General features: G+C 43.4%; 1 protein-coding gene across 2 annotated transcripts; it reads right to left on the reverse strand.

Moving 5' to 3' along the window:
- Window positions 1-286: 286 nt before the first annotated feature.
- On the reverse strand, window positions 287-17,334 carry SLC26A2 (solute carrier family 26 (anion exchanger), member 2). 2 transcript variants are annotated; one of them, XM_014948212.1, is made up of 4 exons: window positions 16,872-17,334; window positions 15,811-15,908; window positions 10,876-11,526; window positions 287-8,706 (listed from the first exon to the last, which is right to left on the reverse strand). In XM_014948212.1, exons 3-4 carry the CDS (start codon window positions 11,503-11,505, stop codon window positions 7,201-7,203), a joined length of 2,136 nt encoding a protein of 711 aa, XP_014803698.1. In that variant the 5' UTR covers window positions 11,506-11,526; window positions 15,811-15,908; window positions 16,872-17,334; the 3' UTR covers window positions 287-7,200. The 2 variants fall into 2 exon arrangements, with proteins under 2 accessions (XP_014803698.1, XP_014803697.1); XM_014948211.1 differs by lacking the exon at window positions 15,811-15,908.
- Window positions 17,335-17,790: the final 456 nt, after the last annotated feature.

Below are 17,790 nucleotides of genomic sequence, written 5' to 3' on the forward strand. Positions count from 1 at the left end.
TGCGCAGAGCACTGAGGTCAGAAGGAGGTGAGAGCCTGGTGCTGGCCACGTGTCGTCAGTCAACGCCCGGGTTTATGTTGGCAGGAAGCTTCCACGCGTGTGTACAGAGTGTGGGAGGACAGTGCACACAGCTGTGTGTACACTGCGCTTCACAACGGGCACGGGGCACAACCCTCAGCAGAAGCAGGGACTGGGGACTCGCTGCTCAAACACGCGTGGCTGTTCTTGTTAAGATTTATAGCTGCAGCATCTTCTAAGGGATCAAGCATGGGTCCAACAACAGAAAAAACATAAATATCATCTTTTAATGGTTATAAAGAAATCCCGAAGATTTTACCATATTTGATAGAAAATTCTTGTGCTAAAACAAATCTTCTACAATGACAATAAGGCACATTAGCATTTAAAAATTACAATCAATGCAGATTTAACAGAGAGAGACACTGTAAAGGAGAGAGAGACATTGTAAAGGAGAGTCAACAAGGTGCAGAGGCTACACCCCACAGCTGATGGTAGGATGTAAGACGACAACTGACAAAATAAAACTCTTATCACAAACATCTGGTCGGTGAGCACAGCGCTCAGCGACGAGCTGACGGCAGCACCTCTCTCCCCAGGCTGGGCACAGGGCAAGGTCCACGTCCCACCTGGCATGGACTCATGCCACAGAGCGAGACGGCTCCCCCAGCACCCCAGCTTCTGCCACCCCACTGGGGAAAACATTATATCTTGTTTTCATCGCACAGGGAGGTCACAGTAAAAAGTAAGGTGATCTTTTATACATACCATACAACTTTTCTGCATCTTATTCAAACAAACCATTCTGTAAACTGGTTAGGTCAGCCGACCAAGGTGATCTATTCCAGTCCTGAGGTCCTGTTTGGTTAAACCAATTCTCCAACCTGAAAAAGTTACTCCAGGCAATATTTGCCATTTTATTTATTCTGTAAAACCCTATGCCACAAATATCTAAGATTATTCTGAATTTAAAGTAATTCAAAAATCATACCCCAGAACATACCAAGGTACCAGAAATGATGGTCACAGACTCAAGAGGCTGACCAACTCAAAGCATCATGTGATTACCAGAAATAGTGAGGCTTTACCTCTAATGATGTTTCAGCTGCGCAAATATACATAAAATTTACTTACTTAAGTCAAAAATTAGACATAAAAAACCTGGACCCAAGTCCAGCAAAATGTTTAATTTCCTATCTTCCTCTGGAGTCTTGAGATCATTTAGGAGCCAGACTGAGAGCTAAGTGCTTTCAGAGCTAGAGGGAGCTGGAATTCAAGTACTTTTGGCAGTAAATTTACTCAATGGAGATTTGATTCTCCATCCAATGCTGTAGGATTTTGTGTATTTGCACATCAGAGAAACAGCAATATGCCTTAGCTTGTATAATCTCTAGAAAATAAAATAGAAAGGTACTAATTACACTATGAATTAAATATATATATATTAAATATTTGCCTTTTTACCTAACCAGAGGCCTTACTTTCAGCACTGTAAGTATCTCAAAAGAAACTGCAAGACTCAGAATTATTTCCACTTCAGGTGCAATTTGATTGAACTAGTAAAGATCAGGCAGGTTTTCACACAAGCAGCTGATCTTCCGAAGGCTTACAAACACAACAACCAAGTGCAAGTAATTCTTGGGACTTAACAAGGTCACTCACAGTGCAAAGTCTGCACTAAAGACGTTGCTCCTTTAATCTATGCCAGCATAGTACAAGTGCAAAGCCCTTCTAGTGTGGACAGTTACAAAGATATTGAAGTCTCGCAACGGTACCCTACATTGAGACTCAGCAAAGTAAAATAAGCTACACAGATTCAAAGCACCTTGAAATGGCATTAGCAGCAGATGACTGCTACATGTGTCACAGCTTCATTAGCTTACCTATATTGGTAAAAAAAAACCAACCAAAAAAAAGTAAATTGCCTCAATCATTTAATCACTTTTCCAAAGCATGTGAAAAAAAACTCTCACAACAGAAGATAATGCCCTGAAAAAAACCTCTTTGCCTGAAGAGTTCCACCCTCGACTCAAAAGGGTTTCCTCTTCTTCCAGTTTCTATGATATTCTAGACCAGCAGCTTCCTACAGCCCAGCCATGCTCCCCACTGCACTGTGGGAGCACAGGGAGGCTCAGGTCAGTGCTGAGCCCCAGTGAGCCCCGTGTGCCCAGCTGCAGGGCCAGCACAGCCTTCCTGCACCGTTTCTGGAATGGAGACACACAAATGATGTCACTTCAACCTGCTTAAAAGCTCTTTGTACCAGCAGCAGCAGAGATGACGGCAGGTACCTAAGGGTGGTGGGGAACAGGGAGCGAGAGCAGCCCTGGGGTGAAAGATTCAGGGAACTGGACCCAGGGAGATGCGCAGCATTGCTGGTCTTCTCAAGGGAGGACTGGCCACAAAAAAAGACTGGATTTCACCAGGTAAGCCTAGATCTAGGACCTGGCACAGGCAGAGTTGACAGCCAACCTCAGCACAAGGCTGTGGGAAGCAGCGGGGTACTGACCAGCTTAAAACCCTGGTGTGGCAGCCAGGATGCTTTCCTGCCTGTGGTACCTCCCCCCTGCACTTCTGACCCATCAGCAGTGGGTTTTAATGTCTCTTGGCAAAAGCCAGCAGAAGCAAGTGGAGAGGAAGGCATGGCTGTGATTCATTCCCCAGAAAGAGTACCCTTCTGTTCATCACCGCAGCCCGACGGGAAAGGAGCACGGCAGCCATGGAAGCTCTGCTGCCCTGGCTGGGAAAGCCACGTGCAGACTTACATTAAAATTAGATAAAAATAAATAATCATGAAAACAGAAATCCCTCCTATCTGTAGTTTGGGACAGTGACTCATGCAGCAGCTCTGAGCAGGACTTAGGTCCCGTGTTATTATTACCCTCATTACAGGGAAAGGCACGTGGCTGTGTAACACAGCGCTGCAGAAGCCCCATAATAAAGACACCTCCAGGTTAATTTGTTGTTACTCCCGCAGCTACACAAGCCCTGGCCCAGCCCCACACCAGGCTGAGGCTCCGGTGTGCTCGTGGGGGCACACGTGCAGGGGTGCTCCCCCACCAGCACCCCACGGCCCCCTTTCTCCCAGCCTTGTCTCACACTCCTTGCTCAGAAGCTTTAGCTTTATCGAACGATCCGGTGTGAAAATTGAGTAGCAGGTCACATGTAACAGCAACATACACAAAGGCAGCGATTCTTCTATTTACAGTCAATCCTATGCAATGTCTTACAGCAAAACACAGAAAGAAGTCAGAGGGTGGAGAGGTGGGTCTCGCCGTGAGTTAGAGAGGAGCAGATGGAGCTGCCACGGCTTACAAGGAAATGGGGATCACTAAATCACACAAGACTAAGGTTGGCAATGGCATTATAAATCCAAAAATAAACACCGTGTGCCTCACTGCAGTACCCTTCCCTGTTTAATGAAGTGGACTGAAAGTTATTTCCTTGTCAAAACATGCACAGGAGTGTAACATTTATTAGTGCAATTGCCATGTTAGGAGGAACTGACACTACTATCTATAGCAGCAATAAACATAAAAAAAGACCCTGACATTTAGCAGGGTATTACTAAAGACATTTCCAGGAGTCTTTAGTATGGGTGAGACTGAGTGTGTTCATTTCCATAATGCCATGTTGTTGTCATTAATGAATGAGCTAATGATCTCTTAATTCTTCATTTAGACTGATAATTGCCGATTAGTACATTTGGGAATGGAGATCCACTGATTTATACCATCTTCCAGTCTAGCCTGGGGTTCTAAGGTTGCACCTGGGATGAACATTCCTGTTCCAGACAGATGCATAAACCCAAAACCAATCGTTCTGAGATTCCCTCTTCCTATAGATCACAAAGGAAGCTGTAAGGCAGGCAGGAGGTGTAGAAAGCAGTAGGTATGGCAGAATTCCGCTTACAAAATCTGGTACATGTTCATTTAAAACAGCAGAAGGCAGAAGAGCCCTTTCCAGAATAGAAACAGGAATATCACAAAAGTGTAACTGGATACATATAGCTGCTGCATCCATCATACAGCAGCACAAGGTATATATACATACACACACACACACATATATATATAAACACATATAAACATATACACGTGTGTGTGTGTGTATATATATATCTGTGAAATTTCTTTATAAAATAAATTCTTTAGGGAAACAGTTGACCCTGATTCCTTCAGGTGAAACTGGATTACCTCTAAAGGGACCATAAACATATTCAAGCAAAGCACAAGTCTCACCCGCAGGCTTAAATCAGATTCATCTCTCTGTTAAAAATTTACTCTAGGCCTAAAAGGAAAATGGCTGAAAACCCACTGTTGTAAAACAATTCCAACCATGATAAGCTCTAACCTTCAGCTAATTCCAAAGAACTGCTTATTATAATGAACTCTCTGGAAAATGGCATTTATTTCTGTTCCCTTTTAACCAGAGCTGTGTGCATTAATACAGACTTATTAATACTATGACCTCTGGACTTTTATCATAAATAAGAACATTAAAACTTGTTCTTTTAGTTGGCCGGCTGCTTTTGTTGTTGTATATGGTTGGACTTGATGATCTGAAAGGTTCCTTCCAACCTAGACAATTCTCTGATTTTAATACAGTTTCTTGTGTTTTGCTTGAAATGGAATTTGGAGGCTATATTGCCAGTTGTGGCTGTACAAACAGCACTGAGGCCAAATACGATGTGCCCTAGCTAAACATGAATCAATTGGAATGTCTTTTAGCTGTATTCTAAATTAATTCTTTGAAAAATCAATTTACAACTGTTTTATTGTGCTTTTATGTAAATAAATACCCAGGAGCTACAAATATGCATCCTGTTAGCTATGGAAAGCACATACTCCTTGGAAATAACATTGCTATTCCTTCCTTCTTGGCACAGGTAGAACTGGGTTCAGAAAAACCCATCTTGTATTAAGTAATTACTGGTTTCCCCTTCTCAGTTAGAATTTGGCTAGAAAACCCGGTGCACGGTCACAGGTCAAAAATCCTCCAGTTGGGCAGCACGGCAGGAGTACAGGACGGAGCCAGCTCTCTCCCCACGCCAACCCAGGGGCTCTGAGTGGGAACTCAAACAGGTACAGTGAGAAATTAAATCAGAATTTCCATCCTGCGCTCACTCCCTATGTAGGTGTTAACCCCACTCACTGCTCTTGTGCAGCTTAGGCTAATCCACACTGGTAATACCAATTCAGTAATTATAATTATCCAAACTGCATAGGGGATTCTCCACACAGAATAAAAAAGTTCATCCAGGAGGCTACTGCAGAAAAGACAGAATTCAGCAACAGCTATTTGGGATTCATCTCCTTGTATAAACATGCCTCAAGGCTGAGAAAGAAAAACATTCATGTTTTTTGAATACTGCAGAAGCTTTAGCACTTTCTCTACAATACCTGGAGACCTGTTTCCTTAACCATGCCAGTCCTAGAACACATAATGCACAGCTCTCAGTTATGTGCTCCTTTTCAATATATGCTACAGCCATCCCTCACCAGCCCCAGTATTTCCATACGTTGCTAAGATGTCCTAAAAAAAAAAAAATGTATTAAGTTCACTTAACACATAAAGGTTGCCAGGTCCTGGGACTCATCCTTCTGCTGTCTAGTCCTTCTCTTGAGATCCCAGCTCCTTTTTCATAGAAAGAAGGGGACAGTCACTAAGTCCTAGTTCAGATTAAAAAAAAAAAAAATCCTAAACTCAAAATATATTTCTACGTAGAAAATACTTCATGATTCACATTGCATTTTATTCCTTTTTTTGACTCCTGACTCATTTTTGAATGATGAAGGATGAGAATATTGTCTGTATACAATGTCTTTTCCCTTTTAAAAGCCGTGAAGAACCCACAACTCAGACTATGAACTCCCCTGGGAGAAGCCACCATCTTCCAAGGACGTATTGTGAGCTATGTATAGCTGGTACTCAGTAAAAACTGTTAATCACTCAATTCTGCCTTCAGAATTGCATTCTATTGCTGTAAGAAAAGAGAACCTCTTCTTGGTGCTTGTATTTTAGCATGAAGAACAGGCACTCTTCATTATTATGCATAATTTAAAATCAAAGTACAAAGTTTTATTTACACTAGTACGGTGAAATAGCATTTAGCAGAATTGTCTCTGGCTCCTTTTCCAATAGCTGTATTTCTTTGCCTGTCCATCCCCATAATATAAAGTCCACAACAATTAAATGGTTTATGGTCAATAAAAGCTGCATTCACACATGAAGTCTGCATGACACGGACAAATCTGGACAGATGCTGGATAATCTATTTGGCCCTTTTCATTTTAATGCCTATAATTCTGCCTGCCTGGCATATAAAACTGGCTATAATGGACTGTTTTCTGCTGAAACTCAAGAATAAGAGATTTTCCATATCTAATGTCCACAATTCTAAAGAGCTCCTAAATATTAGGAAAACAAACAACTGACCATGAAGATGTAAACAGTCACCTCTGAATAAAAACTATTACAAAAAAATTCAAGCTGAAGAGGCAAACTTTCCTGGCACGTAAAGGCCCGTGTAGAAATGAGGTAACCACAGCCCCATGGCTGCAGAAGGCTCTCAGGAGACAATGACAAAGCCTCTGGAGGTGACAGGTGGTTAGAAGCTATTCATAATAAGACCTTTTCCTGCATGTTTAGAATTTATTTATCTATCCGTCTCAAATTCAGGGAGGTTATAAAATCACCAACCAATCACTTCATGGTAAAGACCAGAGCGAAGAGTCTCTGTCAGTCATTCCTTAGAAAATACAACAGTGTGGTAATATGGAAAAGCAATGCCAGAACGAGGGACAAGAAATGAGCTGTCTCTCATTATTCAGTTGGACAGGATGCCTGAACTACTTTAAAATCCCATACCCTCCATAAAGACAGGATTGCAAGGGAGGCAAAGAAAGTTCAAGAGAGAAGAGAAATGAGATGAACAACCATATGAGAACTCTTAAGATTCACAGATTGGCCATAATCAAGTTAAGAATCGCCTTCATTCAGTACCACCTATTGAATCACTATACCCTGCAGGTAAATTTAAAGCATCAAAACAGACTGCATAGTAACCAGCGTGTTAAAAACAACTCTGCCTCTTATCTGAGTGTATATATATTGCATAGACATACAGATCCAGAGCCATATGTTTTTTGCCAGGCTTTGTTCCAGCTTGCTCCCTTTCCACAACTAGCTCTTGGAATCACTGGTCCCACTGTGCCCCTGCGCACCCAATGCGAAGTCCACAGCCTGGTGCACACTGTGGAAGAGAAGGTGGTCCTCCCCTTCCTTAAAGAATTCTCCTCGGATCAGGGAACTCCTCACTGAAGGATTGCACTGGGCCAGTAGCACCTGGATATCTATCTCCCTGTAGTCCTTGCAGACCTCCTTCAGCGTGCGTATTCCTGCCGTGTCCAGAAACTGTATTGCACAACAGTCAATCACTATTGTGTGAAACCCCAGAGGTTCAGAGACAAAATCCATGGAGATGCCGGTCTGGTTGCCATCAGAATCCACCTCTTTCTCTCTAAGCATCCTTTTTTCTGCCTTTTTCTTTGCTGTCTTCACCCAGACTGGGTTAACCCCAGTTTGCTTGTACAGGGTGGATTTAAAACACTCTTTGTTGATGTAGTAGAGGGGAGCTTCGAAACGGAACACCACAATTCCTGGTTTGGTTTGCAAGTTCTTGTAAGCAGACAGGGATTCGTACGTCTCAGACTCTGCCACCCAGCCAAGCAGCGGTGCCTCCGGCCTCTGAGTTCGGAAAATGACACAGAGCATCGAGAAGCAAACACCAACCAAAAGACCAATCTCAGTACTGATGAGTGCTGAGGCTGCCATAGTAACTACCCAGATCACTGTGTCCACTCTGCTCAAATGCCACATTTTTGGCAGGTCCTTGAACTTCCGCAGGGCTCCTCTGAGGTTTACAATGGTTATGACAGCAAGGACACATTTCTGAAGGGAATAAAATAAAGGTGCAATCACAAGGAGGACTAATAGGATTACCAAACTAGTCACCATGCCAGACACTTGTGTCCTACAGCCTGTGGACTCTTTGACAAGAGTCTTGGCAAGAGCTGCACTTGTTGTGAAGCAATGGAAGAAAGAGGGAATGATGTTGCAGAAGCCGATGGCATACATTTCCTGGTTGGCCTTCACAGAGTAACCATGCTTCTTGGCAAACATCTCCGAGAGGGAAACAGTAATGGCAAAGCCAATTATAGCTACGGGGATAGCATCCAAAGCCACATTAGGAATCAGGTTCCAATCTGGAGGGCTGGGTGGCAGAAACCCAGTTGGGATGTGTCCAGCAACGCTCGAGCCATAAGTCTCTCTAAGCTTCCCGAAGTGAGACGCCAGAGTAGCTGCCACAATCACGACTAGTTCAACTGGTATTGGAGCCTTGAGCCTGGATTTAAAATGTTCATTAAGCTCTTTGGTTGGGATAAGTACAAGAAAGCACAAGAAGCTGGTGATGAGATCACAGATGTTGGTTTTGTGTATGTTTCTGAAGATGTTTATCCATGTGGCTATGAGGGAGCCGATGCCACTGCTCCGTGGAATGTCTAGGCCCAGGAGATACTTGGCTTGTGAGGTCAGGATGGTAAAGGAGGCACCTGTGACAAATCCACTCAGCAATGAATCGGAGAGGTACACTGAGACAAAGCCCACTTGGAAGAAACCCATGGCCACCTAGAAGGAATCAACATGACAGATTAGGATGCAAATCTTGCAGATGTCATCACTGAGGGACTCTAGAGGGAGGTGGGATAAAAAAAAAAAAACCAACACCGTGCATGGTCCTGGAGGACAAGGCATGGTCTGAGCAAGGAAAAATGGTTTCCATCATTCAGCTGCTCCTGGTACACTGCACTTAAAGGAAAGATACACAGAGCAGGCTTTTTTGGGGGTCTTTGTACTCTGAACCTGTATTTGTTGTTTTCTCATTGGTTCAACTGTAACTCCTAGTTACCCCCATGGGCAAAGAAACCCAGAGAAAAAAGCATTTAAAATACCAGCTACTTTTGCCATTTCTCTCTCAAGTTCGCATAATCTCTGTGAACTTTGCAGGGATCCAAAACCTTTTTGGTTGTCTTTGTCTGACACTTGAGCCCACAACCTGCAATAAAAATATAGCTTACAGCATAACAGCTGTCCTTTGCACTGCATAAAGTTTGGGGCATCTGATTCAGAAAGCATGAGCTGCAGACTCTTGTGATGCAGATTATGTAAAAAGATAAATTTTTGAAGTGCCTTGTCATTCATTTTTATTAATGCCAGTTGAATGCACAAATCCTTGGTGCTCTCTCATGGGAATGACTGGTTTTATGGATACCTACCCTACACACTTGTCTTCACAGCTGGTAAATATCCCTTTCTCCCCATCAACCTTCATGCCAAATGGAGCACGGAACTTCTCACAGCAGTTACTAGAAACCTTTTAATTCCTCGAGCTGGACAACAGTGATGCTTACAATGTTACCTGAAGACTGCAGGCCAGAACTTACAGGTATTAAAATTTAAGTAGTGTCAATTTGATATATCCCACTAAGTAGTTCAGGCAAAATAAAGAATGCTAGGATCATGGCTGGAGAGAAGGCAGGTTTGGGACCTGGACTGACTGGACATCGGCTCAGAGCCAAGCTGTTAAGAAGGTTCCTTCACAACCTTGGTAATTAAGTTAACTCAAAGTTTTTTCCACCTGTAGAACATTAGCAATAAAAAATCCTACCTAGTTATGCTGTAGGCAACTGGTGTGAGCTGGCTTGCTTTCTAAGATTTGATTATAAAGTTTCCAATACAAAGAATATGGGATTTTGGTTAGAGATTCCCATAAAAAAAAAGTATTTCAGAATGTGAAGACCTATTAGTTAGCAGGCAGAGAGACAGCAAATAGAATATGCCTAACATTCAGAGGGACTTACAATAAAGTAACCTGACTTCTTCATATAGAGAAACAATTGTATTTGTACTTGCAAAGAATATTAAGCACAATTAACAGCTCCAAAACTGCATCCATCCTACAGTGAAGAAACACAAAATCCAGTGTATCACAGGAGTCCCAGAATACTTCTGAAATTACTCAATGCTAACTTGCAATACAAGAAAAGGTACCAGGTTATGTCTAAAACCAGTGTTTTAGATTGTCACAGGTATGCTTCCTTTTCAGCTCCTCTACAGTTTGATTTGCTATCACCCTGGAGGTCACTGTGGAAACAAATGAATGTGAACTCACAAACTCAAATACCACAGCTCTGCAGTACTGTTAAAACTAAATCCATTCTGGTTAATGCATGACTTCCTAGAAACAAAAATATCTGCTTTAATTTCAGCAAGCAGCGAATTCTAGGAATTAAGTAGAGACATAGTGGTAAAATATTGTTAAGTAATGTATTTTAAATGGTGATAATTTAAAAGTTTTATTTCAAACATATTTATCATCTCAATAGTGTCCTTTTCATACAATGGCATTGTTTTGGCTTTGAGTGGGCAAACACAAAGTATTACAAGCACAGTGACAAATAAAAAGAAACTGGAGATACTTTTACTGCCCAGATTATTTTTTGATAAAAGAAAAGGCAAATGACCAAAGTCTAGAATTAAAAGTTGACACACCACATACCAGCCAATGAAATGGAGGCCTAAGCTATAAGCTTATAAGCTCCACAAAATGGAGAGGACAGAGAGGAGCTTCTTGCATCACAGTAACCAGAGACCTCCAGTCCTCCCTGTGTCCACTCCCCTGGGATGCAGAGCGAGGATATGTGCTGTGCAAGCCCAGCAGACTCTTCATGGGGACAAACACCTAAAGAAGAATTAAAACTATTTCCTCAGAATACCTGTTTGTCCACCTCCTCTTACCTGATAAACTCCAGCTATGAAGGTTATGGTGGCTCCCACTGTAATTGCATAGCAGCTTTTATCACAGAGCAGCTCCTGCGATGTCTGATTCACGGGCAAAATGGTGGTGTTTACGTACTCTGCTGTATCTGTGAGGCCACCCAGCGCAGCTGGCTCTAAGTCGTAGCCAGCTCTCTGTATCTCACGATCCACCACTTGTCCCACCATCAGGCATATCACACCGAAGATGCCAACTGAGATGTGGCGGGAGGTTCCAAATATGAAATAAATAATGCTAGAGAAAAAGGAAGTATAAAGGCCATAAATAGGCTCCTGTCCAGCTAAGAGAGAATAGGCAATTGACTGTGGGACTAGTAAGACCCCCACGATCACACCAGACATAATGTCTCCTAGCAGGTACTCTCTCAGTTTGTATTTAGGAAGCCACTGCAAGACAGGAAAGAAACTGAAAACAGAGTCTTTAACTTTGGCTGGAGTGCAGCTGCAACTTTTCTTTGCTTGCTTAACCACCAGAGCCTTCATGCTCCTCTTCTTCTCTTGGGGCTCCAGGAACATTCTGTTATGGAAACTGCGTTTAGCATCATCTTCTGGCATTTCAGTCACTGAATGAACATTGTTGAATTCCGCCATCGCTGCTATCTTGAGGCCTCCCTAAAAACACAAAGAAGGACCATTTGCACTAAATGAATGTGCTATGTGAGACTTTTTAAAAGAGTGAACACAGTATTTATAAAAAGCAAGGGCTAAAAGCACGGAGAAAGCAATTTCCAAACAAACTTGGAAAGAGCATCCCCATTATATCCCTGTTAAGCAAGGAATCACCTTCCCAAGGAGGGAAGCTGATATCCCATAGAATAAACCTGCCACTGGCAATGTTGTGAAATGGAAAAGAATGCTGCAGCACTGTCTCTCGGGGAGGCTTACTTGATAAAAATCGCTATCTGCAGCTTGCAGATAGTGTGCAAAGATAGACAGAGAGCTTATTGTAGTCCAATACTCACTTCAGTTCAGTTGCTGAAAATTAACTACAATTAGTATATTTCTAGCATTGCACAGCTTGGTCTAAATTTCATTTATGGTTGATGCTTTTTTTAAAAAACATAGTGATTACACCTGCAAATATTATAAATATTTTTTACCTTAGAAAATGCAATCTTTACACAATGGCTTTATTTCAGCCAATGACACACTGCAACAATTGCTCTTTACACTTTTTAGAAGCTGGTTTTCAAGTAAATTACATCTGACCAAAACAATACACACAAGTGGAAACTATTAATGGACACAATGGAAGGTAGGTGGAACACTTCTGCTAGATCACCTGCCCTACTAAGTACCAGCTGTCTACAAACAATAAAACAAGGTGATTACATCAAAGCACATTTAATACTGGAAACACTTTGCCTGATTGTGAAAGGGCAAAGTCTTGACGAGACAAGCCCTAATGAAACTTGATGATACCAACACTGATTGTCAGCATTCATACAGCATGCCTGGTTTCCAGAAGACATCCAAAATCCTCCAGAAAACCCTCTTTTAGCCACAATACCTGCTACCACTAGTACGCTGAAGCTGATAAATTTCAGCCAGAAGCCTGTTTGCCTGGTGCTACAGTGGAGTCAAGGCCCAAGACTTGCGGTCCTGGAGCGCTAACGACATCATACAACTTATGGGCTAATTACACCTTCTCTGTGCAGCACAAACATCAAACAAACTGATGTTCTATGCAATGTTTACACCTGAATTAATTACAAAATCGGTATCTGAACTAGCAGTGCTGAGGATGCCACTGAAGAGTTTGCCTCAAAATTTGTTCACTTCATCACCATTTCACAAGGAGCTATAAAACATTCACTGCTACTATTAGTTCAGCACGAGTCTCTCAAAAACGTGTGAGGGAGAAGAAAATGTGTGAGGGAGAAACACTACCTGTTTCTCCTGCAGTCAGCCCATTGCGAAGCACTGACCCTGGATCTACGCAAAGAGGAAATGCCTTTTTTTAGGCCTCGGTCTAGGTGGCTGGAGTGTATGGTTTCCATTCTTCCATTCCAGGTTTGATACCTGTCGCACAGAGGTATCCAAAGCACCATGCATCAGCCCTGTCTAACAGTTTACACGCAGCCATGCCTCCAGCAGTCCCCTAGCTCAGACAGAGGTGAACCACCTTCGGTTCTCCAGGCTAGAAAGACAATCCCAACCCAAGTACTTAATGTCTTAAACCAGCCTATGCAAACGATCCTAACCGTACCAAAGGAACCCAGGCAAGAGTAGAAGCAGCTACAACACTTAAAGTTTAAACTGGCTTCTCTTTCCAGATAAATAGAGATTTCTAGAACAGCCTTCCAATTAGAAAGCAATTCAACCCAAGTAATCCAGCTCTTCCACCTTACACCATAGCACACTTCTCCCTAGAGCTACCAGGCTGCAGCGTGCAGAGGGCTATCTAAAGTCAACACACAGGACAGATGCCAATAATAGATAGCCAACAGAAAATACCAGAGGCAGAGGTTCATGTTTTATCTTCTGCTCCATGCTGGGACTCCCTGAAGGTGTCTTCATTCTCTAACAGACCCAGAGACAGCGAGCGCCTGTTTGGTGGGTGAGCTCCTGCATCCTGGATCCTAACCAAACGCAGGTCACTCTTGGCTAGTAGCCTGCCACTGGACTGCTACTGAAAGGGAGCCATGTTTCGAATGGTGGACCTCCCTGGCTCCAAAGCTGTGAGTAGCATGATGGCAACAGCAGGGATGGATTCTCTGTGTAAGACAGGGGCTGTAAGCCTTCCCCTTATGATACCATGACCTATGCAGCTTATGCTCTGTTACACGTCACGCAAGACTGAACAGCGTTGCCAGGACTCATGCTCAGTGTGAGGTACTTTATGAACACCCACCTCTCCTTCTCCACACCTACCAGGTATTCCTAGCAACACATCAATGCTCTTCTCCAGCTCCTGCCTTGTTCCATACTCCCATACCTCCAACTCTGTGCCTAATTCATCTGAACCATGCATGGGGTCTGCAGACCAGAAAGATGAAAACAGCTCTAAGCACAACTGGGGACAACATGCCTCCTTGTGGCTGCTGTTCTGAGCACAGGCTGAGGAGCTGCTTAGGGAAAGTCACATTCCAAAAAAAAGAGAAATTGAAGCTTTAATGCACTGCTGGGTTAGGTGAGACCTAAGTGGAAAATTCCACAGTTTGAACCCAAGCGCTATTTCTGGTATTTATGTCCTTCTTTTGGTCCTGGCCTTTATAAGTTGGGAGAACTAAGAGTTCTGGATCCAAAGATCAGTCCACCCATAACTTTTAATACATATACATTTTTAGGGCTAAATTTTCAAATGTATGTATTTGTCTCTATGTTCATTCTTGTTATACAAGTCAATCACCTAGTTCAATAGAAGGTGAGAGATGAAAGCTTCAGTTTTGCCTACCTGCCTTCTTGATTCTTCTTCTAGCTTACAGCCTCCCAGCAATGCAGAATTACTATATCACATACCTGTACATACCTTACAACGACAAGCTTCCCTTGGCTGCTGCCTTCCAATTCAGTACCTTTATTGTGCTTTAGAATATCAGTAGGCTCAGAAGAGCCATGTGAAGATTTAGGATCTTTACAACGAGAAAATATGCACTGCAAGAAGCGACATACTCAAGATCACATAGTGATGATGCTTGGAGGAGAACCCATCCCTACCTTCCAGATATCTAATCTCACCCACCCAGACAGTACTGCAAAGTCCACTCAAGGATTATTTATAGCACTTACCAAAAAAAAAAAAAAAACCAAACCACCCCAAACACTACTTAGTGAGAATGAAGTGAATATTGCGTACAAAAGCAGGTGTTTGCAGTATTCTGCATAAGCACATTCTGTAGCTGTCTCTGCTCAAGCAGTTTTATTCATTTCACAAGCAGAGAGTTACAAATCAAAAAACTTTTCACCCAAAGCTCAGCAAATCAATACCGTGAAAACTGGAGGAAAAATTCACCCCCCCGGACTTCTTTTTATGCAGAGCAAAGTACTTGAATTACTTTGTTTTCTGAGACTTAGGTAAAGATTTTAGCAATGGAAACCCTCTCCCTCATCCAGGACTTGCAGACAGCTCACTCAAACCTGGGAGTTTCTTCTTAATGTGCCAGGGAACCCCAACACGAAACCCAGATAGCTCAGTTCAGTTCTGCACAGTGCTGTTAAACAGATGATTCCTGTGGTTTTTTCGGTTGTGTCTACACAGTAGAGAAACGTTCCAAGTAAAAATCTTTTTGGCCACTAAACTCTAAGCATATAGTGGACCTTTGTGTTGACCTGCATAACAGCTTTTTCTGCAGGGCATGAAAAGGGCCTTTCATCACACAGTCACTGCCTCTCGTGATGTCAGGACACTAGGAAATAGGAAATGATACAATTTCCAACACTCATTTCACTCTTTTCTGCCTGAAAGCCTTACTCTATTATTTTAGTAACCGTTTAGCCCAGGCTTGCCTAGTAAAACTGGATTTTGTTCTTAAAAAAAACCCCACCCTTTGGGTCAGTATTGAAAGATATTCTGTACATTTAACTTGGAAAATGAGCTTTTTATTTGGAAAGCTGCTATTTACGTACAGCTAATTTGTATGCCTAGAGTTCACTTTTATCAGCTCCTTTTGGCCTGAGTAAGATCTTCAGGGCGTGTCTGACTGTCACAAAGCTTTAATTCAGACACAAAGAAAAAGACTATGATGCAGAACTGAGGACATTTCCAGTATCTCCCTGTTACCAAGTGACTGCCATAAAATACGGAAGGAAGGGAAATATGAGGAAGTACTGCATTCTTGAGATCTGACTTTCACAGACTATTTCTAGAACCCATCTGGGCCTCTCCTACTGATCCCACGACAGGGCAAAGCTGAGCTAACATCCACCTAAGGTCTGTCCGTGGGGAAATACTACCTGCAGCACAGGGCCTCGCTGGCTCAGACTTCACTTCTCTATCGCAGATGACAGTCACGTTGAGAGCAAGAGAATAATGCATTGTGAAGCTCACCCACCTGCTGAAATAACGCGATAACCTTAACCTAAACTTAAAACATGAGCATTTAAGAGTAGAAACTAAATCAAAAACGCTTTTTTTCTATGACACTTATTTCAGTTTTCCAGATTATTTTTTTAAATTTCACGCACAGGAGTCATCACTGTACGCGATCACTACCCACCCTCATGTACCCACTTGCTAGACACGTGAAGTTGCACGCACTTAAATGCATGCACTTAAAACTAATGCATTAACATGTAATCTAAAGAGACATGAACAATTTTTTGAAGAGATGTAAAGGAGAAGAGGGTGAATCAGAAATCCAGGTTCCCCATGAACTGAACTGGAGTTGGGCTACTACCTTGGGGTCCCTGGAAAAATCTCACCCTGAGAGTATAAGAGGCAAGCGTATCAGAACAGTTTGATAACTAAATCTTAGTCCTTACTCTTGTTGGACAACAGCCTTTTCCAAATAATCTTTTAACTGTTGCGGAACAGCAAATAAATTCAATATTGCTATGATAACCCCGAGATGGACACTGGAACAGCACTGCACATACCTTGGAAGAAAATTCCAACTTTTGATAAAGTCTTAACATCCTCCAACAAAACATTCAAGCTACAAACACCTATCTTAACAAGTGACTTCAAATCCTATGAATACTGGAATCTTCCTAAGAACCATAAACCGACATACCACATTTACCACGTTGAAGCAACACATTTGGAAACAGATCTACCTTCCTCCCGGCACAATGATCACCAGCCATTAACTCAAGAAGGAAAGCTTGCAAAGCCGGACAATAAAACCTTGCTTGCGTGAAACATTCCACCTCCTCCTCCTTCAAATGTTATTTCTCCCAAGCAGCAGCAGCAGGGAAGCCGCCCACCAGCCTCATGAAGTCCCCTTTTTGGGGAAGGTGCCATGGAAGTTAGCAGCCCCGCTCACAACTAACCCTTCCAGGAAAAGTTGCCTCACCTCCGAGACAGCAGCTGTACATGGAGTGTGACGGTTACACCACCCTGCCCTGTCTGAAGCCGATCCCTCTCGAAGATAGCCGGTTGCAGCCTCACACGTCGCTCCAGCAGTTTCCACGCGAGGCAGATTTGTTGCAGAGAGTTTGCTTGCAGTATTTTCAGCAAGTAAATTCTAGGTTGGGACCCTCCTCCCGGCCTTACCGTTTGCTAGTGAAGGTAAAACACTGAAGAGCTCTGTTCGGGTAGTGAGGATGGGCTGCCCCAAAGGCATTTCCTTGGGCAGTGGCTGCCAGCCCATTGCCACGCTGCCAGCCCACGCTATGCTGCCCTGTCCTCCTGTCTGCCTGTCCTCCTGTCTGCCCCAGGGGAGCAGCAGCTCTGGGCTGCCCGTGCAGGGCAGTGGGTTGTGTGCGAGCCCACCCAGCTCTGAACAGAGCCACGCACAGAGCTGGCACTGGATAAGGGAACACTTAAAAAAAAAAAAAAAAAAAAACCGCTTTTTTTTTTGCTGGTTTGTTTTTTAAATTAAAATCTGCAAGAATAAATCCTCCTGAAATTACGGATTTTTTGCTGAGAGCCTGTATATCGCTTTGGAAGCCAACCCACAGTTAAGTTTCCAGGATAACGAAAGGGCAGTCATCACGTTTTGAATGCACCCTGTCAGCACCGCTCCCCTCAGACCCAGCCCCTCCGGGGGCAGACCACCCCCTGAGCCCCCCACCCCCGGCAGAGAGCACTCTCCTCCTGCCCCCCGGCTTTCATTTTCTACTTTTCTCTCCTTACTTTGAGGCACTGTCTTACCAGCCGCTCCGTAAGGCGGCGTTGCCAGCAGCCAGCCCCCCTTGGGGTGCCGAGGCGGGCCCACAGCACGACCCCGCGGCCCGCCCGGTCCCCCCGCCGCCCTCCCTCCTTCCCTCCCT

The sequence above is a fragment of the Calidris pugnax genome, unplaced genomic scaffold (genome assembly GCF_001431845.1).
Source record: "Calidris pugnax isolate Ruff unplaced genomic scaffold, ASM143184v1 scaffold27, whole genome shotgun sequence".
Taxonomy (NCBI): Eukaryota; Metazoa; Chordata; class Aves; order Charadriiformes; family Scolopacidae; genus Calidris; species Calidris pugnax.

Bases quoted from the DNA above. Each gene is read 5' to 3' on its own strand.
- SLC26A2 (XM_014948211.1), bottom strand. From the start codon at position 11,505: ATGGCGGAATTCAACAATGTTCATTCAGTGACTGAAATGCCAGAAGAT. The intron at 8,707-10,875 runs GTAAGAGGAGGT...GATTCCTTCTAG, and splicing joins TCATAGCTGGAGTTTATCAG to GTGGCCATGGGTTTCTTCCA.